The following is a 25,879-nucleotide window of genomic DNA, read 5'->3' as shown; positions in this document are numbered from 1 at the left end:
ATTTAAAAGTTACAAATATTTGTTATTTACTAACTCAATACGTTTAAGCTTTTATATTTAGTGGGAAATGTATAAAATTTGCTGCGTATTTATCTGCTAATCAGGATTTTAGTGGATTTTTAGCAAAAATATTGGTTTGATAAACATTTGCGCAAATATCGTGGGACCTTAAAAATCAGTAGCACCTTCTTTGTATTCTATTGGTCATGTGCTTTCAAAAAAATATATGGTTTGGGGGGTCTTTTAAAAACTCTGAAAGCTATAAGTGAAAAATAAAAAAGGAAAAATTGCAAAAATGGTCTGGCAACCTGAGTTGAAAAATGGAGTACAGGGCCTGGCAGCGAAAGGGTTAAAGCAAAACAGTAAAGTCAGAAGTCATAGGAAAGTAGTGTACGTAGGAGGAAAAAACATTTTGTAAATTGTGAAACAGATTATATTAAATAGGAGACATGCTTAAAGTAAATTAGATTGTAAAAGTTTAATGAACATTGAAATGTAAGGTGATGATGTCAAGAAAACATATTTGAAAACATTCACCATATTATAATTAAATACGCTACATTCTTGACATGCTTAACCACTTCAGCCCCGGAAGAATTTACCCCCTTCCTGACCAGAGCACTTTTTGTGATTGGGCACTGCGCCGCTTTAACTGACAATTGGTCATGCGACGTGGCTCCCAAACAAAATTGACGCCTGTTTTTCAAACAAATAGAGCTTTCTTTTGGTGGTATTTGATCACCCCTGCGGTTTTTATTTTTTGCACTATAAACAAAAAAGACAATTTTGAAAAAAAACGCATTAATTTTTACTTTTTGCTATAATAAATATCCCCCTAAAATATATAAAAAAAAAAATTTCCTCAGTTTAGGCTGATGCGTATTCTTCTACATATTTTTGGTAAAAAAAATTACAATAAGCAATTATTGATTGGTTTGCGCAAAAGTTATAGCGTTTACAAAATAGGGCATAGTTGTATGGCATTTTTTTTTTCTTAAATGGCGGCAATCTGTGATTTTTATCGTGACTACGACATTATGGCGGACACATCGGACATTTTTGACAAATTTTTGGGACCATTGTCATTTATACAGCAATCAGTGCTATACAAATGCACTTATTCCTGTGTAAATGACACTAGGTGGCAGTGTAGGAGTTAAGTGTGTCCTAGGGGCGTGTTGCTAACTGTGGGGGGTGTGGCTGTGTTTTACAGATCACTGATCTCTGCTCCAATCACAGGGAGCAGAGATCAGTGTCACTGTTGCTAGGCAGAACAGGGAGATGCTTGTTTACTTTAGAATCTCCCCGTTCTTCCTCTCCGTGAGGCGATCGTGCGTATCCCTGCGGGACCCGTGACCTGACTCACGGAGCTACCCGTGGGCGTGCGCCCGTCGCCACCTCTTAAAGGGCAATGTACAGGTACGTAATTCTGCCTGTATGTGCCCTTCTGCCGACGTATATCGGCGTGAGGCGGTTGGGAAGCGGTTAAAGGACATTATGAGGTCTCTTTTCTGGGGCCAATATAAGAAAATACCAGCCATAGGAATGAATGAGGCTGCAATGTGAATTGCTCGGGGCCTTGTCAAGGCACTTTCATGCTAAATTAGATAAAAGTTGGGCAGGGCCACGGAGAAAATCTCTGGAGCTGGGCTGAAGGTAATTATTTAGCTATAAGGGTTACACAAGAGGGGAGGAGGATCCTAAAGTGTAATTCCAGCCAAATATTTTTTCAATTTTATAAGGTTTTTATTGCTCTTCAGAGAAATTAGAAATTCCTGCTCACTTACTTGTTATGGTGACAACAGTTTTGCCAGACAGGAAGCGAAAATTCTGAAACACAGGGGGAAGGCTAAAACTCCCATTGGTTTTCATTGCATACACCTTTAAGGACAACGTCACTAAAATTAAGTTGTCCTTTATTACTAAAAGCAGTGAATCAGCTCAGTAAATAGCACTGTCTATCTTGTTTGCCTGTAATAGCTATTAGTGTATCTACTGTGCTCAGTAAGGGGTACTGTGAACTTGTTGTTTTTCATTAGTATACTGAGCGCAAAGCTTGTTGGTTTGGGTGGCCTACATAAAATCCAATATGGCCAGAGGGTAGGAAATTATGCTGCTGATGTTTACTATTGGCTATTTCTGGAAAGGTGACATAACCCTTGGCTTTGGGCAGCAAAATTTTAGGAGGTCGGCAGTCTGGCTCAAATTTCATTATCTATTGAATTCCTACAGAAGCATTCAAGTAGTGAATGAAAAAGATGGTCCTTCAATTAAGCATGATAAACAGTTATTTCAAACAAAATGTTGGAGGAATAGGTGCCATAGGAAGAGCATCATTAAAAAGGTTGCCAAGAGGGACTCATCACTGAAAGCCAGCTCTATTTGCTCAAATATTTGCACAAAACCTGTTTCATCCTATAAACTATACATAGCGGAAGAGCACTTGCAGTCAAAGACTCCTAAATGATGGAAAATATAAAATATTTCATGAAAAATGTATATACATATATATATATTGTGACAGAGTGAGGCTCTGTCCCTATGAAATTGGAGGAAAAAGGGATCTCCAACCCTGTGTCCGGGTCTTGATGATAACGAGCAGGGTGTGTGCCCAGCTGCACACAGCCCATATAACGAAGGGCTGTTTGGAGTAGAGTGGAGGATGGTGGTGTGTGAGCAGCTTGCTGCTGCTTGAAGCTGTGCATGTCCAAGGCGTTCAAAGCTGTGTGTTGAAGGGCTTGAAGCTGTGTGCGTCCAAGGAGCCCAAAGCTGTGTGTTGAAGGGTTTGAAGCTGTGTGCGTCCAAGCAGTTCGTTGGAGGGGCAAGTACCTGTAGCAGCACTACTGCTGAAGAGTAGCCAGGTGGGCTAGCATTTTCATTTGGACTTTGTGTATTTAAATTAAGCTTGGACCCCTGCGTGGGATTTCTGGATGGACTAATATTTAGTTTTTCCTATAATAAACGTGGGCTACCAGGCCCTTAACTATAAACGCCTGCCTGATGTGGACTAAAAATGCATCTAACCACTTGAGCTAAACACCCGAATATCACAATATATATATATATATATATATATATATATATATATATAAATATAAAGAAAATTAAAGAGAAGACTTACTTTGCCCTTGCAGTGTAAGCCCTTGTACACACGGTCGGACATTCTGACAACAAAATCCGTAGGATTTCGTCCGACGGATTTTGTCCGAAACCGGTCGGACAAAGTTGTCGGAAAATCAGATCGTTCGTAACGTGATGACGTTATTTCATTACGACGGGACTACGTTCAGTCTAGTAGCCAATAGCTTTGGTCTAGGAACTTGATCTGATGCGTGGCGTGTCCGATTGGAATTCTCTACACACAATCGGACAAAGTCCGATCGGTTCATGTTGTCGGAAAGTTTTATAGCCCAGCTCTAAAACTTTGTCCGTCGGATATTCCGACGGAAACAGTCCGATGGAGCCCACACACAGTCGGATTATCTGACAACACAGTCTGATTGGATATTTTCCGTCGGAATGTCCGACTGTGTGTATAAGGGCTTACAAGTTCACTTTTCACTTCACTTGACCACTTCCAGGAAGCACATACTCACCTCTTTATACTTCCATTGCTCCAGTTTGTTACCAGAGCTTTCAGGTATGGTGGATTATGTCACTTACTCCTTATACACACAGGGGCATCTCATACAATTAGAATATCATCAAAAGTTCATTTATTTCAGTAAATCAATTCAAAATTTAAATATATTATATAGATGTAATACACACAGAGTGATCTATTTCAAGCTTTTTTTTCTTTTAATTAATTGTAAAAAAAGGATTTTTAACACAGAAATATTGGCTTACTGAAAATTATGTCCATGTACACTATAGTATGCACTCAATACTTGGTCAGGACTCCTTTTGCGTGAATTACTGCATCAATGTGGTGTTGCATGGATGTGATCAGCCTGTGGCATCGCTGAGGTGTTATGGAAGCCCAGGTTTCTTAGATAGCGGCTTTAAGCTCATCTGCATGGTTGGGTTTGGGGTCTCTCATCTTCCTCTTGATAATACCCCAACAATTTTCTATGGGGTTTAGGTCAGGCAAGTTTGCTGGCCAATCAAGCACAGCGATACCATGCCCACACTGCCAAAAGTACCAATACCTGGTTTAATAATAATGGTATTACTGTGCTTGATTGGCCAGAAAACTCGCCTGACCTAAACCCATAGAAAATATGTGGGGTATTGTCAAGAGAACGATGAGAGACACCAGATTCAACAATGCGGATGAGCTGAAGGCCGCTATCAAAGCAACCTGAGCTTCCATAACACCACAGTAGTGCCACAGGATGATCGCCTCCATGCAACTCTGCACTGATGCAGTAATTCACGCAAAAGAAGCCCCGATCAAGTATCGAGTACATACTATACTGTACATGAACATACTTTTCAGTAAGCCAACACTTCTGTATTAAAAATCCTTTTTGTATTGGTCTTATGTAACATTCAAATTTTCTGAGATACTGAATTTTGGGATTTTACTAGCTGTAAGCCATAATCATCAAAATTAAAAGAAAGAAATGCTTGACATATCACTGTGTGTAACGTATCTATATAAAATATGAGTTTTACTTTTTGAATTGAATTACTGAAATAAATTAACTTTTTGCTGATATTCTAGTTTTATTAGATACACCTGTATGTGATGTAGGTTTCCCATACCAGTAATATTAGGATCTCTGTGTTTAAGTACACCTGAAACATTTTGTAAATACCTGTAGAACACCAGGCTATCAACAATATTTGCGGTGCACACGGGCACCAAGGAGGATGGGGCTCACTGTGGTACTTGAGGCAGAGGAGTTCCTGCTTCCCATAGTGCTTTGAGGCACTGTGTAAGAGAAGAGCTGTGCATATCTGCTGGACAGGTAAGAGGTGTTCTTGTTTTCTTCACAGAGTGCCTCATTAGAAAACAAGGGAAAAAAGGGACAACTTCCAGCCAGCCATTGACCACCAATGCTGGAGGGATTACTGTTTAAGCCCGCCATTGGCTGGCACTGGCTACACTTAGAGCCGGTTCTCACTGCGGGCGATGCGAGGCGACACGACTCGCCTCGCCGCACTCTCGCAATTCGCCCCCGTTCTGTACAATGGAACCGTTCTGAGAGGAGCGACTCGAGTCGCTCCGACTCAGAAAAAAGGTTCCTGTACTACTTCTGGGCGACCTGGGGGCGACTTGCATTGACTTCTATACAGAAGTCATCTGCAAGTTGCCGCTGAGGTCACGGCAGGTCGCGGCGAGGCAAGTCGGTGTCGCCTCGCCTCGCCTGCAGTGTGAACCGGCCCTTAAGGTTTGTGTGCATGCTCAGTGCGCACAAAGCTGCTTCTCCCGAACCATTCATTATATCCTCCTGCTGCAGCAGAGAAAAGATGCTATGTAAGAAGGGGGGAATCAAGGGCCAGTGCTGTTTTTTTTTAGGGGGGGGGGGTTAGACACGTTTAAAGAATCAATTTAGGCCTAAAGATTAGTTAAAACACCCCAAACAGTATATATTTTCTGACAGCAGAGACCCTGAAGAATAAGATAGTAGTCGATCCAATTGTGAAAACTAAGCTAAAGTTAATTTAGCTTAATGCATAAAAGCAAAATAGTACCCAATTTGAGGTAAAATATAGAGAATGAAGTTGTGCCGAGCATTAAGATATCCAACATCGCAAGCCTTAAAATTGCACACGCCTGTGAATTTGCGACAAACTTTTGCATCCCAGGCAGTGGGGCAGAGGTGTATTGTGGGTGCGTAGAAGCAATCCAGTGGCTGTGCAGTCGCCAGATCATTTCAATCTGACAGGCAACAGTTGGCTTGTCAGATTTACATGCAGTGTGTGGCCACCGACCACCAATAATTGTGTGATTGTTTTTGAGGCAAGTCTGAAATGTTTTTTATATTTATCCATGACATCTAGCCATTAAAAAAATGCATATTCAGTGCAATGCAATTTCAAATTCTCATCCTTTCAACTTTCTTCCACTAATAACAGAAGACTTGCTTCAATGGAAGGCTTCTAAAGGCTAAGCACTCTTTTTTGTAACCACCTCAATACCAGCATGTGCTTTTCAAAAAATCCTGGCAATAACCAGATCATCTTGGGGTGTCCACCTTACAGAAAGGGGTAATTTTGGAGGTGTTTATACAGTTCTGCCATTTTTATTTGATACGTTTTATACTAGAAAGTAAGGATTTTTTTTTCATAATTGTTGTTCTTTTCTTTTTTATAGTTTATGAAATAAAAAACTGGTTATTAAATATCACCAAAGGAAAGCTTTATCTGTTTTTAAAAAAATGATACAAAATTCATACAGTGTTGCATGACTGTGTGATTGTGAGTCAAACTATCAAAGCACAAACTAGAAAATGTTCTGGACAAAAAGATGCCATTCCTGTACTGGTCAAGAATCTCCCGCTGTCAGCAAAATCTGGCCATACCCACCTTTTGCATGGGAGGGGGGGGGGGGGGGGGGGGTTAAAAAAGACGGACATGTTTAGGTGGCTGGAATGTGGCAAAGCTCTCCTTTGTTGCTAGCTTATGGGGAATGTCCTGCAACAGAAATGTAAGTTTTGATGAGTTACTACCTAAGGGTTAATCACTTCTAAGGGGATACGGACACTGCAGCTTTCCTCATTACAACACAAAAAGTCCACCAGCTGATTAATAATGAACCAGACGCTCCCATTCAGACTAAGTTTGTGATCAGTCTGGTGAAACAAAGAGCAATTTCTTCACAGCAACAGAAGGTAGAAATATACAAAGTTTGCTAAAATCCTTGTTCTTTGATCACCCAAAGAGGTTTGTTTTACACAGGTTTGTTTTTACACAGTAAAAATGGAGTTACACTTTAAATTTAACTACTGCTGTATAGGGGATTGTGGGAGACTAAAATTAAGACAGCTTCAGGAACCCCTGCTAGTTATATGTAAAATATATAATCAATAAACCCATTTTTAAATTATTTACTCAAAATTGTTCTAAAATGTTCAATTTTACATTATAAATAATACATACATTAAGGGGAAAAATATGTATGGTTTTCAGGATCAACTAGTTTGATATATACCTTCCAATATTTCAAATTTTTTATTTTTTTTGAAAGTTTCAGAACAGAGAAGAGAACTGTGGTCATAGAAATGCAGTTTGATGTTCAAAGCCCAGCCGTGACTAGTCCGCTTCAGACCAGCGAACATAAATCTTTGATGTTAAATAACAGGTGAAAGCTGTACCCGCTACTGAGGGTTGTAACTGCATCATTACATGCAATTACTTGTTGTGTTGTAATTCCCCAGTGGCAATAATTAGCCTACCTGTTGACACACTATTTCTACGGTGCATCTGTTAATGTAGGCAATTGATTTGCACATGGGTGTAATTACCATCACTGATGGGGTTGGAGATGAGCTTCCCCACCAGGGTCCTGTCAATCACCAACTTCTCCAGCTGTGGCCCTGAAAGGCTTATGGACACAAGCACACCGGAACTGAACAAGAGCTGAAATGAGAAATAAACAAACAGGCACGCGATTACATTGCTGTAGGGTTTAACACAGACAAACAATACATCAATAGTGACAACTACAATAACACTCGCTAATGGTTTGTATACATGGGTACTTTCTCTGCACTAGTGTATACTATGTACATTATACACTGCAAGATCAAGTATAAGAGCAGGAAGGTTTACTGAATACCATAGGGTGAATGACAGGTATTGTACACTGGAGTAAATAACAGTAGACAGTAGAAAGTGGGTCCTTCAATTTATTGTTAAATACATTGTCCAAGTATGATGTGCGGCACATACCACTGAAGGTCCAAGGAGAATTACAGTGATTTTAAAGAGGACATGTACCTCTCTGAAATGCACAGTATCGAAAAGCAACTATGAAATTTGGCTTGCTCCTTCAACAAAGCTAAACCACCAGTAGACTTACTCTAATGGGCCATACACATGGGCTGAATATAGGCCGACATGTCTTTTGAACCAGCCAACATTCAATTCAGACGGTGTGTACGGCAGCTGGGCCTTCTTCGAAGGGGCATGACTGAAAAAGGTCTGCTGATCAACATCGGATCAGTGCTCTAAGCCAATGGCCTCCCCACTGTCAAACCACAAAAGCTCAGAGGGGAGGATGCTGTACTAACAACGGATAGTTAGTACAGAGACTCCTTCCAAAGTCTTCAGGGTTTTTTCGCCCAACCCGCTAGGTTGAATGAAAAAAAAAAAAGAATAGTACGTACTAGGCCTAAAGGGCCGTACACATGGGTCGAATATTGGGCAGCATCAGCTCGTTCAGTAGACGCAAGCCTACATTTTATTCTCTTGGTGACTATGGATGAGCTCAGGCATATTTCGATTTTAATCTGCACTGACCTAAACAAGTCCATCAGAAAGCTGTCACCTGTAGTGGGCCAATCATCTGCAGCAGGGACACTCCCCACCGTGCAGTCACATGGATAAAAGGGGTATGTATATATATTTTTTCTGATCAGTATTTAATCTGCTACATACTGCAAACAATTTTGTTATTTAGAAGGGGTGATAGAGGGGACTTAAAGAGGAAGTAAAGTCTTCCTATTTAATTGTACCTACAGGTAAGCCTATAATAAGGTTTACCTGTAGGTACTGTAAATATCTTTCAGAGCGCATGCGCCAATGGCGTTGGTATATAGTTAATATCTCCTAAACTATGCAAGTTTAGGAGATATTAACTATATACCAACGCCATTGGCGCATGCGCTCTGAAAGAACGGCCGCTTCTTCAGGGCCCTGTGCCGTGACCTGCGGCTCTCGTGCTTATGACGCCATTGCGGCTTCAGCCAATCACAGCGCCGGAGCCGCGAAACCCAGAAGAAACACCAGGGAAGATGTCAGCCGCCTCAGCAGTGTGGCATCCAGGGATTCCTTCTAAGGTAAGCATTTCATAATGAGCTATTATGAGATGCATACTAGCTCATTATGCCTTTGTCTTAAAAAAAAAAAAAAAAGTAAGGGTTTACAACCTCTTTAATATAGAAAGGATTATCATGCAATTAAAATATTCTTATTTCTCTTGGAAGTTCAATTTAAATAATATAGAAGAAACACATAATATCACATAATAAACAAATATATAATTTTATATATGTTAGTTGAGATTTTTTTTTTTAAATGTCAGGAAATCAACATAGCCTAATTAAGACAGCCTACTGGCATACTTGGATGCTGTCCCAAAAAATAAAAGAAATAGTAACATACAGAAAATGCACTTTGACAGGTTCACATTCCACTTCATGAAAAGAACAACGCAGGGGGGCCAATAACTGCTTTATATTAAGATGACCTTCCATATCCTTAACAACTCCATGCACGATAGAGATCCAGTAGCCAGAGTGGCTGAATACAAATGAGTCAGCACAGTAAATGCCAATCCTGGTCTTGGACTCCGTATTATGTGCTCTCACTTTCGTAACCAGAGTGCCAACACACAGCAGCATTTTGACTGTACTATATATTTTCTCTCATATCCAATTTCAGTAATTGTATGGACCCTTTAAACCTCAGTGATAGTTGTACGTTCTTATAACAACAGTGAACAACAGTTTATTAGGGGGGATGGATGGTCAGGTGGTAAAAGGTAAGGGGAATGTCTATCAGGTTTTTGTTGTTGTTTTTGCTCCCAATTCTATTCACATGATGTTAATGGCCAGACATATTTCTATTAGGTACATAGCAATAAAGACTTGAAAGGGGACATAATCCTTCCTTTACATGCAAAATTTACCAAAACAATTAATCTGGTGCATTTTAAAATGAATGTGTCTAAATAATATCAAAACTGAAATTTTAATATCTATTATTGTCTGTAGGTTTCGATACACATATGTTGGATTTTTGCATTGTGTGTAAGAATTGTAATTATATGGGTAGGTTCAGTGAAGTTGAATTTGAATAACCTCCAAAAATAAAGTTGGGAGGGATGGGGCTTTAAAGTATCCCCTATCGTTTTCAGCCAAGGAAGCTGCCATCTTTGCCTCTGTTTAATCTTCAACTGCTATGGTGCTGCACATGTGATTCGTTATGACACCAGCCATTGGATGGTTTGATAGTTTGGCTGAGAGCACAGCCAATGTGCATTCCCGGCATGCCTTTTTTTTAACTATTTAAATCCATGGGTTTACTTCCACTTTAAGTGTATGTAAACCCTAGCATGGAACTTTGCTTCTTTTGAGTCTGGTAAATATACAATTTAAAGTATTTTATTATGTCAATAAGTTCAAAATAATTCTGTTTTGCTGTGAAAAATCTGTGATATCCTGTGCCCTCTGCAATCTGATCTTAAGCAATTATACAAACCCTGCCTTACTTTCTCTGTGGCCTATAGAACAGTACCTTGAAAAAGTATTCCTAGCCCTTGAAATTTTCCAAATTTTGTCATGTTACAACCAAAAATGTAAATTTATTTTATTGGGATTTTATGTGATAAACAAATAAAAAGTAGCACATAATTGTGAAGTGAAAGAAAGTGGTAAATGGTTTTCAATATTTTTTACAAATAAACATCTGAAAAGTGTGGCGTGAATTTGTATTCAACCCCCTTTACTCTTATACCCCTAACTAAAATCTAGTGGAACCAATTGCCTTCAAAAGTCACCTAATTAGTAAATAGAGTACCACCTGTGTTTAATTTAATCTTAGTATAAATATAGCTGTTCTGTGAAGCCCTTAAAAGTCTGTTAGAGAACCTTAGTGAACAAATAGCAACAGGCCAGGGAACACACCAGACAGGTCAGGGATAAAGTTGTGGAGAAGTGTAAAGCAGGGTTAGGTTATAAAAAAAAATGATCCCAAGCTTTGAACATTTCACAGAGCACTGTTCAATTCATCATTCGAAAATGGAAAGAGTATGGCACAACTGCAAAACTTACCAAGACATGGCCGTCCACCTAAACTGACAGGCCGAGCGAGGAGAGCACTATTCAGAAAAGCAGCCAAGGAGGCCCATGGAAACGCTGGAGAAACTGCAGAGCTCCAAAGCTCAGGTGGGAGAATCTGTCCACAGGACAACTAGAAGTCGTCCACTCCACAAATCTGTCCTTTATGAAAAAGCGGCAAGAAGAAAGCCATTGTTAAAAGAAAGCCATAAGTTTGCAGGAAGCCATGTGGGGGACACAGCAAACATGTGGAAGAAGGTGCTCTGGTCAGATGAGACCAAATGTTTACTTTTTGGCCTAAAAGCAAAACCCTATGTGTGGTGGAAAACTAACACTGCACATCACCTTGAACACACCACCGTGAAACATAGTGGTGGCAGCATCATGCTGTGGGGATGCTTTTCTTCAGCAGGGACAGGGAAGCTGGTCAAAATTGATGGGAAGATGGATGGAGCAAAAAACTGGACAATCTTAGAAGAAAACCTTTTACAGTCTGCAAAAAACTTGAGACTGGGGTGGAGGTTCACCTTCCAGCTAGACAACGACCCTAAACATACAGCCAGAGCTACAATGGAATGGTTTAGATCAAAGCATATTAATGTGTTAGAATGACCCAGTCAAAGTCCAGACCTAAATCCAATTGAGAAGACTTGAAAACTGCTGTTCACAGACACTCTCCATCCAATCTGACAGAGCTTGAGATATTTTGCAAAGAAGAATGGGCAAAAATGTCACTCTCCAGAAGTGCAAAGCTGGTAGAGACATCCCCAAAAAGAGTTGCAGCTGTAATTACAGTGAAAGGTAATTCTACAAAGTATGGACTCGGGGGGCTGAATACAAATACACGCCACACTTTTCAGATATTTATGTTTATGTGTAAAAAATGTTGAAAACCATTTATTATTTTCCTTCCACTTCACAATTATGTGGCACTTTGTGTTGGTCTAGCACATAAAATGCAATAAAATACATTTATGTTTTTGGTTGTAACATGACAAAATGTTGAAAATTTCAAGGGGTATGAATACTTTTTCAACGCACTGTATGATTACAGAAACATTTTTCCCTCCTCTTTCTTCCCCATAACTGATATGGACGAGATTCCTATCTCTGGCTGGATCAACAGGTATGTTTGCACATACAATGTACATATACTGTGTATATATTATATATATATATATACACACGTACACACACACACACACACACACACACACACACACACACACACACACACACACACACACACACACACTGTATAACAGACCAAAATAAAAGAGGTTAATATTTAGAGTTTCCTTAGACTTTATACGCAAGGCTTTTTAATATACATTTACATTTTCATTAATGGAAGGATGAAAGTTAGTGTCTACCTGTCCCCTTTCCCACCTCCTGATCATTGCTAAAGAGGTGCTTTTTGCCTTCCTTCTTTTCAGCCAACATCTTGCTTTACAGAAAGGGAGTTTGCTGGAGACAGCCAAAGCCAAAATGAGTAATACATCCAGTGACAATAGTTAATTAGAAATTGTCTCAACACTAGGGTGGTTGCTAATGAAGGATTACATTTGTGCATATTAAAGAGTACAAAAGAAAACAAATACATGACATCCCTCAATTATAAAACAAAAGTTGAAATGTTGAGTTGCATTCTTCTCTATGCAAAACTTATTATGTTTGACATGTCTCTTCAAGGAAACAGAGGGTAAAACTAAACTCAAATGTATTGCAAAGCTTTATTATTTATTTCCTTTTAACTCTTTTAAGACCAACAAAGTTGTATTATGGTTGATTTAAACATAGCTTGTGAGCACAGAAAACAAGTGATGTTTTGCTGACTTGGTTTTAAAAGGTGCAGGCTCAAGGGGCTTCCAATCTGATCCAGAATTCACTACCTAGTGATGCAGAAGAAAGATGTGTGGCACTGGATCTCTTAAAGCAGCAGATGTCCTCAGTCAGGATTTTTAGGAGGAATTCTATCCTTAGACAGCTCTCTGAGGAGTGGTGGCCAAAGAGCAGTAGGGACTGGATGGGAAAAAGCAGAGCGCCTAAAGCAAAACATAATTTTAATCACTCATATATCATAAAAACCAACACATTTTGGGGCTTCAAAGCACCCACTTTCGTAAGGGCTTTGGACTGTTTAACAAAGCGTGTTCTGGACTGATAACATTGAAGGAATTCTGTGGGGTAATTAGTATGATAGAATAAAATGCCAGTTAAGGTTTAAAATGACCATGCCCTAATGAAAGGGGACCCTTTAAACCCCAAAATGCATTAGATTTTTTTATGATATAAGAGTCTGAATAAAATCAATTCTGGGCTTTATAGTTATTTCATTCTTGCACACCCAGTTACTACCTAATGTGTCGTTGGTCTAGAACAGGGGTGCCCAACCAGTGGCCCGGGGGCCACATGTGGCCCGGGAAGCCCTCTGATGTGGCCCGATACCTCCTATTCTGGGATAGCATAGAATGAATACTGTTATTAAAGGTCAGTTTATTACTAAAATCAGTGTATATATGGGCATATCTTTTCTGCAGTGGTTACTGGGCTGCTTTCAAACTGATCTGCAGGTTCCAGAGCAATTTACCTGTGGGTTACCTGCACTGAGCCCTAGACTTCTATTACCTGCGAGTTTGGTGACCTTTCTGAAAGTGCACCAAACCTACAGAATATAATAGAAGTCTATTGCAAACTGCAGGAAAGCCAAAGGTACATTGCGTTGCACACGTGATGCGGGTAAACCGCAGTGCATCAGTGTGAAAGCAGCCTGGGACCCTTTTCACACAGTTAGTCTGATATTGCAAACAACTGGAACCTCCATTCACATGTAAGTAGTGGCAGACATAAACCGACTTGTGCTCTACTTCCAATACGATCTGCTAGAAAGTATCGTGGGCTGCGTCCGTGTCGTCTCTCCAAATGTAGCATGGACACAGACATGCCATCCACCCGCTCTGCTCATTGTGGCCCACGATCAGTTACCAAGTCGCTTAAGTGGCCCTCGCTCTTCAAAAGGTTGGGTACCCCTGGTCTAGAACAAGTATGGAGAATGGAATTGTAGACTTTGAAAGCGAAATCCTTGTTTCTCAACAAAGACTCACTTGGTAGTAAAGCCATGATAAGAATGACAGCTTCAATGCCTGATCTTTTTAAAGTCAAATGAAGTGTTACCTACAGCACCTTCTGATGAAATCTGGTAGTTCGAAATACTCATGAAATGCAGATACTTTTTTGGTAACACCAGTCAGATTTTAGGTTACTAAATAGTTAAAAAAACAGCATGCTGGAGTTCTATTGTTGTTTATTGTGGGATTTTTGGTGCCCATCTACGGGAAAGAGTTCCAGGCAATATTTTTGGCCATCTCTTTTAAGAGGAATATCAACCTAATGTAAAGGTAAATAGGACTAAAAAGAAACAGTTTGGTATGTCCTCTCCAATTAAATGCTTATACTGTATGCACCCACTTCCTCAATTACTTCACAATGACTAATAGGACAGCTCATACACGAGCAAAGAAAACCCTCACTGCACACTGTTTTTTTTTCTATAACGTGAAATTGAACAGTTGGTCTTATGAATGGCATATTGAGAAAGAGCTGCCACACACACACAAAAATTAAAATAGAAATATTTGCACACATCCTTTATTACACAGGCTTAATACAGAATAGAAACTATTTTTTATGAGAAATGGTCATAATTTTTTTTAAATTATAATGTGAGTAGGACATGTGACTATTTCTGTTACAAGCAATGGAATTACACTTGCTTACTTAGTGCAATTCTACTTTAACCACTTGTGTAATTGTAATTAACCAAGCGGGCGCGCTGCATGTGGAAGAGGCTCAGTCATGTATATATACATGACTGAGCCTGCCTGTGCCACCTCGCTGCAGTGTATCTGCAGGAGTGAGGGGCAACAAGTGTAGCCGAAACCCCCCCCCCCCAAAAAAAAACCTGTAAAATCAGCACAAGAAACATAACTTACAGCGAGTATTATGCGCCCTTATGCTGAAACTGAGTATTAATCCGAAGCCTTATCTGTTAGTTGAAATCTCTCCTTCCCCACGGCCGCTGCAATCTTCCAGTGCAGCAGGGGATAACAGAACCAATGGTGTCACAGTCTCTCAGCAAGAGAACCCGACTATGCACGCAAATTCCGCTTAGTTCCCCCATTCATGGAAGCTGTACTACAACAATAAATATAATGAATGAAACAGGATCTATGACTGGAGGGGTAGGACCTTTCAATCATTTGCCTGTCCTTCATTCATAGATTGTGTTTCATTCACAGAACCTACAGTAAAGCATTTATGAATGGAGCAGCTAGGCGGAAAGGGCTGGCATAGTAAGGATCTTTTGATGAAAGCCTGTGACAGCCCTTTAGTTGTATTAAAAATTTAAATTTTAACTTACCTGTAAATTTAATATCTTGGTACAGTACAGGACACAAGACTGGTATTCATAAAACATGGGTTTTAAGCTGCAACCTTCTAGGACCGTCCCTAGAGATTACCCATATAACCCCGCCTACTCCCTGAGGATCCATTTTTTTTTAGCAAGTAATAAGGAGTGATCAAGACCGAGAAGGGAGGGACCTGTGTCCTGCACTGTACCCCAAGACAAGAAAGAAATTTACAGGTACATCAAAATTCCAATTATCTTAATTGTACAGTGCACTGAACTGGTATTTACAGACCATGGGACAGTAATAAAACATAGGGGTGAGCAGCAACACAGCAACTGAGAACTGCCAACAGGCCCACAAGGAAAAACAAGGGTTTAACCCCTTCCCGCCGACCGTACGCAGATCTGCATACTCGGCTTCCGGGGGGTATACCGGGATGATGCCCGCACCTGCAGGCATCATCCCAGTACCTTTTTTTTCAGCGGGCGATTGGCTTTCCAGCCATAACAACCGAAACGGCTAAAACCTGCTCGGCTGTTATGCCGGAGGAGCGGGAGGGGACGTCCCCCCCTCCCGCCGCTGTTAGCAGTGCTCCCGCTCGATCGTTCAAGATCCGACGCCTCCGGCTGCTGGGGAGGAACTGGAACAAAGCCGTAATCAGCTTCGTTCCAGTATCCTAATAGTAAACATGGAAGCGACGTCATGACATCACTTCCCGTTTACTTGGCTGCCAATGGCGCCGGTTTAAAAAAAATATACGGTATTCAGAATCGCAATTTTCGGCGATCTGAATACATTGAAGTGTAAAGGAGGGGTGGGGGTCTTTTAGACCCCCGATCCCTCCATAAAGAGTACCTGTCACCACCTATTACTGTCACAAGGGATGTTTACATTCCTTGTGACAGCAATAAAAGTGATCAAATTTTTTTTTATTTTTAAAAAACAATTTAGTCATTTTAATATAAATAAAATAATTAAAAACAAACAAAAATTTTTTTTAAAGCGCCCGGTGTCCCCGCGAGCTCGCGAAGCAAAGAAAACGCATAAGGAAGTCGTGCCCGCATATGTAAATGGTGTTCAAATCACACGTGTGAGGTATCGCCGTGATCGTTAGAGCGAGAGCAATAATTCTAGCACTAGACCTCCTCTGTAACACTAACCTGGTAACCGTTAAAAAAATTTAAAGCGTCGCCTATTGAGATTTTTAGGTACCGTACTTTGTCGTCAATCCACGATTGCTTGCAATTATAAAGTGTGACATGTTTGGTATCTATTTACTCTGCGTAACATAATCTTTCACATTATGCAAAAAAATTGGGCTAATTTTACGGTTTTGTTTTTTTTAATTCATGAAAGTGTCCCTTTTCCCAAAAAGTTGCCATTAAAAGACCACAGCGCAAATACCGTGTGACATAAAATATTGCAACAATCGCCGTTTTATTCTTTTTCAATTTTAATTTTCTAGCAAAAAATATGGATTTTAACTTGTAAACACCAAATGCCAAAAATAGGCTTAGTCATGAAAGGGTTAAGTAACCCTAATAATAAAATGTGATGTAATAAAGCTTAAATCCACTTTTGTTGAGAAAAAACATTCCCCTCTGGGTGATCTATGTACATTACAAGGATTTTAACAAACTTTGTTGCAGATTCCTACTTTTTGTTATTCTGAAGAAATCCATGTTTGTTCCTATGTGCTCCTGTGCTGAGTGAGTCTAATGGGAGTGTTTTCATAATTATCAGTCAGCTGTGGCAGCTGTAGAGCACTAATAAGGCAATCTGCTGGGCCTGCATCCCTTTAGACAGGTTCCTATTGGGAGTATCTCACCAAAAATGTAATTTTTGCTGCAGGGGATGCCTAAAATCTGACTTGTATCTTAGGCAGACTTCTGGGAAAATCAGTGAGCCAATCACAAGCAGGAAATTAGGTTTCTGGGGTGTGGTCTGTACAGAACAACTTCAGGTAGCCATATTGCATTGCATTTCAGAAAATTACAGTGGCTGTAGATTGAAAAGGAAAGGTCATTTTTAATAACATTGAAATACAATATGACTTGTGTCACAATTGTATCGGCTATATTATTTTTTCTCTATTTGCCATTTTTTCCCACGCGAAAGTGGAGTTACCCTTTAAGGCCACATTTGTTTTCTGATTCACCTGGCAATAGTGGAGCAGGAGGCAGTGTGTCCCTTACGGGGGTGCATCGGAAGGACAAAGAGAGACATGTAAATAGAGACTGTAGCTTTCAGGTAGCCCCTGACAACCCCTAGGCAATGTAAGGCAAGGGGGAGACCATCTTAAGCAAAAGGGGAGCTTTTTGTCTCAAAACCACTTTGTTCTTGTGCAAAACAAGAAAAGTCTCTTTACAAGAGAGAGCTTCTAAGTCAGAAACACATTTAGCAAACTTGATGGCAACCAAAAAGGCAACCATAAAGATGAGATCTTCAAAGGAATGCCTCTGATCGGTTCAAAGGGGAGCCTCTGAACAGCACAGAGCATTAGGTTGAGATCCCAAAGTTACACTGGACGATTCTAGGTGGAAGAGCCATGTCTTCAACTTTCTGAAAAGATGTCCAGATAGGAGGGAAAAATGACCACGTGTAAAAATGGCAGGGGGGAGCTGGGCCACGATAAAGTGAACAACATCAAGTCCTCTGCCTGCTGAACAATATGATGCGCTATGACTTGCAGTTAGTGTTACTAATGCCAGGAGTCTATGTACAGTACAGGGAAACCCTGTTTTACCTTATCCACGATACTGGGCCATAATAAGTCCATGCTTCCCCTGTCACAGTGGGCATGACCCTGAAGAGATTTTGAGGGTGTGCGAACCATAAAAATGAACCATGGCACTAGACCTGTATATCATCCTGCAGTTAACGTCACACATTGCACATGCTAAATTGAAGGCCTAGTGCTGGATTCAGTGCCCGACCTAAACATTACAGGCCATCCCTACACAGTGGGGTTAGGATACGGTCCTCAAAGTACACACCAAGGATAACTGATCCAGAAACTGCTAGGTAGCTCAAGGCAATAAGCAGTCAGATGTGGATAGAAAAGTCAGATGCAAAAAATTTCAATGGTTTAAAAATGGAAAAATACTTCTCTAGTGGGGAACAGGTCCTTGACCTCAGGACACTAGAAAATCTGGAGTCTCATGGAATGGGCAGGTTTATACTGAGTAGCTCTGGGAACAGCTCTAGAAAAAGGTTTTGACATTATCCAATCACCTGAAGGCAGCAGCATATACGCCATGGTCTATGCATACCAGTCCTGTACTGTGCAAAGATACATATTTTATTACCCTAAGAGGTGACAGGTCTTTAATACAGATTGCAGGTGGTAAAATTTGGAAAGTTTGAGAATCCACCTTAGAGCGGTTGGTACAAGAATCTCAATGGGAAGCACAAGGGGTTGGGGTCATGTGTGCATGAGTAAATAAAGCCAGGGTGTGTGCTTTTAGGTAAGGTAGTGAAAGTGGGTTCAGCATTAGGTGTACAAACAGTCTGCTGTATTTAGTGTTAGAGAACTACGTGTTTTTAAGAGCCCAGTTCAACTTGGGCTCTTTCCTCCCCTTTACTGCTTACTATCCTAAAGTATCACCAACAGACCATAAATAATGGGCTCAAGGGGAGTAAGCCCAACTTGAGGAGAGGGTTTATGTCCATTTAAAGATGTCAAGTCTGTCAAAATGGAAGAGCTGTCAATGGCTATCTTTTAAAATTCTCTTTCCATGGTCACAGTTTTTATAATTGGATCTCATTAGTTAATGCCGACACAATCATCAGTATAGCTTCATAACATTAAATAAAACACATTCTTCGGATCATTTTAGTTTCATGTCCATTATTCAGAAGAATACATTATATGCATGATTACATTTGATGACTGTGCAAAACAACACTAATCTTTATGAAGTCATTCTTTGTCTTGTACAAAATTTGCATCTGTGCTACTTAACATGTTGAGCAATACAGAAATGGCATAAAAAGCTTAAAAATTTATTCCACTTAGCCTTGCCTACCTGTCATTATAATTGGCACAGGAACAAACACAGAAGAAAACTACTGCAAAGCTTTGTTTTTAAATATTTAGTCACACTTTTAGTTACACCTTGTATGGTCCATGTAAAGCTAGCAATTGATCATACGTAGGTAGATCATCCCTTTGACACTCCCTTTACTCAGCTAAGAGTGGCCCTGTCTACAATACAATGATAACCAATTTTGGCAAATGTGGATTTTGGCATCTGCAGTAACACAAGAACTGCACGTGTCAATGTGGCCCTGCTACTTTACCTCACACTTCCCAGCTTTACAATACCCATACTGTGAAAGCTGGCACGTGGGTTAATCATACGCCAAATCGGCTCTTAATTAGTACACATATAGGTATCTTTAAGGTATACTTTAATGCTCAAGGTATACGTTTGTGATACATATAGCAAAGAATGCATGTTGTAGGCCAATACAAATTATTTATTATGAAAACAGCTATCACTGCAATGTGATTTTATCTCCTGTACTGAAAGCAGAAATTCAACCTACTCTTAGCTGGAAATGCTTAACTTAGCAGGAAAAGCTCCACATTCCAGCACTGCAGAGATGCTAGTAATGTTAGAAGATACAAACAAATGTAGGGAGTCGGCAACTCGAAGCATAGAGTGGGGAAAATTACTATTTAATCCCCTGCAGATTTTGTAAGTTTGTCCACTTACAAAGAAATGAAGGATCTATAATTTTTATTATAGTTGTAGTTTAAATGATAGAGACAGACTATCAACCAAAAATCCAGAACAAAAACAATGCAAATTTTATAAATTGAGTTGCAGTTCTGTGAGTAAAATAAGTATTTGATCCCCAAGCAAAACACGACTTAGTACTTGGTGGAGAAACCCTTGTTGGCAAAGCACAGAGGTAAGACGTTTCTTGTAGTTGGTTACCAGGTTTGCACACATCTCAGAAGAGATTGTGGTCCACTCCTCTTTACAATATTTCTCTAAATCCTTAAGGTTTCTTGGCTGTTGCTTGGCAATACAAAGCTTCAGCTCCATCCATAAATTGTCTATAGGATAAAAAGGTCTGGAGACTGGTTATCCCACTTCATGACCTTAATGTGTTTCTTCTTGAGCCACTCCTTTGTTGCCTTGGTGGTATGTTTTGGGTCGCTGCCATGCTGGAAGACCCATCTACGACCCATCTTCAGTGTTCTGGATAAGAGAAAAAGAAGGTTCTCATCCAAGATTTTACAATACATGACCCCATCCATTGGCTCCACAATGCAGCAAAGTCAGCCTGTACCTTTAGTAGAGAAACAGCCCCAAAGCATAATGTTTCCACCTCCATGATTTCTTCATCCAAACAAGGCAAGTCAAGTTAATGCCAACAAGCTACATGTTGGTCTAATCTGACCACAGCACTTTCTCCCAATTCTTCTCTGAATCATTTAGATGTTCATTGGCAGACTTTAGATGAGGCAACATCTTGCATGGAGCTATGGACCAAAGGCGATTGATGGTTATTTTGTTTTTCCTTTCATTGGCAAAAACGCTTCTTGTTGATGGTCTTGTAGCCCATTCCAGCCTTGTGCAGGTGTACAATCTTGTCCATGATGTCCTCTGAAAGCAATTTGGTCTTGCTCATGATCGTGAATGTAAGAAATAGATTCTGTGGACAGGTGTCTTTTATTAAGATGATGTTAGGAGCACCTTTCTTAAATTGACAGGACTAATATGTGTACCACATGAACACATAGTGTAGCCAGTCTGTGAGAGTCAGAATTATTGCTGCTTTGTAGGGGATTAAATACTTATTTTACTCACTGAACTGCAACTCAATTTATAACATTTGTATCATGTTTTTTTCTGGATTTTTGGTTGATATTCTGTCTCTATCATTTAAAATACACCTATGATAAAAATTATAGACCTTTAATTTTGTTGTAAGAGTGCAAAAGTGCAAAATCTGCAGGGGATCTAATAATTTATTTTCCACAGGATGATGACAGATAAAAACAGCTTACATGTTTTGGTCAGTGGCACATGGACAGACCTTTACAGACAGAAATACAAATTTGTAAGTTCTAAATGAAAGAAAAGATTGTGCAGTCAAAAAATATATCTGAAAAGCTGCAAGCACACTAGTGTAAACAAGTATATGAGATCAACTTATATGGACAGGCAAACTGCCACGACTATGGAGGGCTATCTTGACACTGCCTAAAATTAGAGGGTGTATGGGTTTCCCTGATCCGGTGAGATATTATGAAGCTTCCCACTTAACCAGAATCATGGAATGGTGTGTGCAATCTGAACCAAAACTGTGGGTCGACCATAGGTCAACCTTAGATTTCACTCTGGCGGGTATACCTTGGTCTCCTCTTCGCAACTGCCTCACAGCCGTTACTCTACATCCTACGGTTGGGGCGACTTTCAGGGTAGCCAAACATATTTAAGACAATGACTAATCTGTCTCCAGAGCTTAGCCCACTCACCCCCCTATTAGGGTTGTATACATTTTTGCAGCATCGTAAAGACTTAAAATTCCAAACCATCTGGAGATGGAATGTTTTCCGATGCATTCATTTTGCAGCGAACAATAAGCTTCTGTCCAGTTGTAAAATGGAGACTCGATTCCAAAACGAGCTTGACTTTCTACTACGGGCTCAACTGAATGCTCACCTTCGATCACTGCCTTAGATCACCTTACGCCAACTCACTCTGCTTCAGCAGATTTGCATGGATCAAAATCATCTCCCCAATTCACTCTCACATTTTTACACTCGCTTAATGAGCCAAGTAGGGATGTATAACCTAACCTTTTTACAATAATGGGAAAATGACATTCAAACTACGTTTTCCCAGCCTCAGAAAGACAGGATAATACTCTTTGCTCACAAGGCCTCCCTGGCTAGTAGAAACCAAGAGGGAGGGTATAAACTTCTCACGAGATGGTATAGAACTCCAGCCAAATTGCATTGAATATACCCGCAGGCTCCAAACACATGTTAGCACTGTGGGGAGACTGTGGGGACTTTGCTACATATCTTTTGGGAATGCCCAAAATGAAACAGTTTTTGGACTGCTGTGGAATCTACTATTGAAACGCTGACTGGAGTTTCCCTCGGTAGGAACCCAGCGGCTTACTTATTGAATGACACCACAATGTCCAACAAGACATTTAAGAACTCTTTATTGAGAAAATTGCTGACAGCTGCCAGCGACTGTATTCCGGCCTTGTGTAAAAGTACGAGCCCTCCTACAATCTCTCATTGGAAAACAATAATCGCACACATCCAGGTTATGGAGAACCTTACCATGACCTTAAATGGACAAATAGACAAATACTGGAAGATCTGGACTCCCTATTTTATCTATAGAGACCAGACTCTGTTGGCTTCACAGCCAATGGAGCACCCGGTGGAGTAATCTGATCAAAAAGGCTTGCCTGAAACATCGTGGGCAGCCCACAAGCCCTACATTAGGGGGGAGATCATTAGCATGGCTTCTAAGATTAAGAGGGAAAGAGAAACAGACATACAGAGGTTAAAAGCTGAGTTCACGAAACTTCAGGCACTATACAAATCAAACCCCTCCTCCTCCATGGTACCACAGCTTGACAAAGCCAAATTGGAGCTTAGCCTAGGCCTGCCCAAATCAGAAAAACAAATCCGTTGGCATAACCATCGGTTTTACACCCAAAGCGACAGGATGAGCTACAAGCTGGCAGCAAAATTAACACTGCCAATCAAGTCATATATAATGCCAAAAAATAAGAATTCCAGGCCAAGGTACCACAGCTGACCCCTCCAAAATCCTGGAAACTTTTCATGATTTTTATGACAAACTTTACTCCCCGGGCACATCCCCCCCACTGATTCTGCAATAGGTTTGTATTTGGATGACATCTCTATCCCAAAGCTCACAACAGAACATAAAGACATCCTAGAAGCCCCATTCACAGAAGGTGAGGTGCTAGGAGTGATAAAAACCCTGAAAACTGGCTCCGTCCCTGGCCCTGATGGACTGTCGAACACCTATTATAAAGCATTCTCTAACACCTTAGCAACGTATCTTATGCAATTCTTTAACATAAAAATATAAAGGAAACCCACTTGATCCTCACCTCAATCTGGCGAACATCGCTGTGATACCAAAACCGGACAAGAATCCGGAAGAAGTAGGGAATTATCGGCCTATATCGCTAATAACTGCGATGTCAGAAACAGTCAGGAATGCTTCTGTTAGACTTACAAAGGCCTTTGACTCGGTCTCCTGGCCCTACATCTTTGCCATCTTGGAATGGTGGCGCTTCTGCCAACGATTTATGGGCCTAATGCAGGCACTCTGCTCCAACCCCACAGCCCGTATACGGCTCCAAGGCTATTATTCCAAGCCTATAACGATTAGAAAGGGGACTAGACAAGGATGCCCTCTCTCACCACTAATATTTGCGATTGCAATTGAAACGCTCGCTATAGTGATTCGTCAAAATCCGAATATTAAGGGGGTGTCCTGCGGACCCCAAACTCACAAGTGCGGCCTCTTCGCGGATGACGTTATGCTCTTCCTCACCTCTCCCATAGCGTCTCTTTCCAACTTATGCCAAACCTTGGATGCCTTTGCTAGGATATCAGGCCTCCAAGTGAACTATTCCAAATCTCAAGCGCTGAATATATCCCTACAAACTGACACTGTGGCCCTCCTACAAAAGTCCTTCAAATTCAAATGGAGCGACTCCTCCATTAGATATTTGGGAATTAATCTGACATCTTGGACTAAACCCCTCTATAGCCACAACTACCCTCCCATGCATCGCAAGCTAGAGGCAGATCTAAACACCTGGTCCCAACATAACATTTCTTGGGTAGGGAGGATAAATTCAATTAAAATGACGCTACTCTCTAGATTCCTATATCTCTTCCACTCTCTCCCCATTCCCATTCAGGGCTCTCCAGAGCAGGATTCTGAAGTTCACCTGAGGCAAGGCAGGGTATAGAATCCCTCAAAAGACCCTATACACACACACAGGAAAAAAGGAGGCCTAGGACTGCCCCACCTCTATAAACATTATCAGGCAGCTAGGCTGGCCCAATTGTCAATAGTCTACTCTAGGTTCGAGAAGCCTGACTGGGTCCAAATAGAAAAACAAGCCGTCCCTAACTTCACTTTAGATTTCCTGCTCTGGAGCCCTCCGAAAAACAGACCCGATGCTCGCCCCTACCCTGTACCACTCCTTTGCCCTCTGGGACTCCTTAGGTGCATCACCGACTCTGGTTTCTGTCTTTAAACCCCTGACCCACCTCTACAATAATCCAAACTTCCCCACCGGGAAAAATGTTTTGGCCTTTAAATGGTGGGTGGATAAGGGACTCTATGGGATAGGGCACTTCTTCACAGCTGCGGGCCCCTTCACCTCAAAGCACTGCATCAAAAAGCTTGACCTCCCCTTCTCTGAACAATATAGGTTTTGCCAAATATCCAACTTTCTACACTCCCTATGTAAAGACAACCCCCTCGCTCCAAAATTTACAGATTACAAATTGTGGTGCGGTCAGGCCACAGATCAGAGGGGGGGGGATCTCGGTGGTCTACTCGTCGCTTTCCTCCCCAGTCTCTAAAACATCCTTTATGGAGGCCTGGGAATCTGACCTCCAATTCCAATGGAATCTTGAGAAATGGCAGACAGCATGTTTTAAATCCTTTAAAGGCACCCCCAACACTACTCTAATGGAAGCCAGCCTGAAAATGATCACCATATGGTATTATACTCCTTCCAGACTGGCTTCCATTTACCCTACAGCTAACCCCCTATGTTTCAGGGGCTGCCATCACATAGGCACAATGTCTCATATTTGGTGGGAGTGCCCAAAAACACGTCCTTTCTGGAAAAAAAAATCAATATAATTGGCAAGTTGGTGGGTACCCAGGTTCCCAGGACTCCCATGGTGGCCCTTACAAAAGGCCTCGATCCCACGGATCTCCAAACCGGCTAATAAATTAATACATTTTGTGCTTTTGGGGGCTAAACTCACAATTGCCAAGGCCTGGAAAAAAAACAAGAGTTTCTCTCCGAATGGCAAAAAGGAAAATATCCTGGATAATGTCCCAGGAATAGCTCTCCAGTTTGGTACAAAATACAACCAACAAATTCGAAGCGACCTGGGAACCATGGGCTCGAATGATAGGCATACCATTTGGTCCCCCTACCGTGTCAATATAAAATGAGGTCCGACAGAGTAGTGATGCTCCTAACCTCTCCTCTTCTCCCACTTGCTTCTCTCTCTTTACTTTCCTCTCTTTCCTCCCCTTCTCCTTTCATTGGTCCACTCTGGACCCTAGAAGTTTCACTAATACATTAGTGACTCAGTTGTTTTAAATGTGAACATGAAAAGTTCAGGTGCTAAGGGCCGGTTTAAGCGATGACAACCCTTTAGGGCATAGTCCAGAGCTATATATCCAGAGGTTTTTTCCCCTTTTGTTTTTAAAGGGAAAGTAAATTGTCGGTGATGAC

The 25,879-nt window shown here is 40.9% G+C and overlaps 1 protein-coding gene across 2 annotated transcripts in view; it reads right to left on the bottom strand.

Moving 5' to 3' along the window:
- Nucleotides 1-25,879, bottom strand: part of WDPCP (WD repeat containing planar cell polarity effector) — a 547,580-nt gene that overhangs the window by 400,837 nt on the left and 120,864 nt on the right. For both annotated transcript variants that reach the window (XM_077485980.1, XM_077485981.1), the window contains exon 7: nucleotides 7,416-7,530. In XM_077485980.1, coding sequence (XP_077342106.1) covers nucleotides 7,416-7,530 — 115 coding nt within the window. The remainder of the gene's footprint in view (nucleotides 1-7,415; nucleotides 7,531-25,879) is intronic.

This window comes from Lithobates pipiens, unplaced genomic scaffold (genome assembly GCF_037356315.1).
Source record: "Lithobates pipiens isolate NorthernLeopardFrog02 unplaced genomic scaffold, aLitPip1_a1.2 Scaffold_18, whole genome shotgun sequence".
In the NCBI taxonomy this organism is placed as follows: domain Eukaryota; kingdom Metazoa; phylum Chordata; class Amphibia; order Anura; family Ranidae; genus Lithobates; species Lithobates pipiens.
Note: the sequence above shows the minus strand (reverse complement) of the source record. Positions and strands in the feature narration are given on the sequence as shown.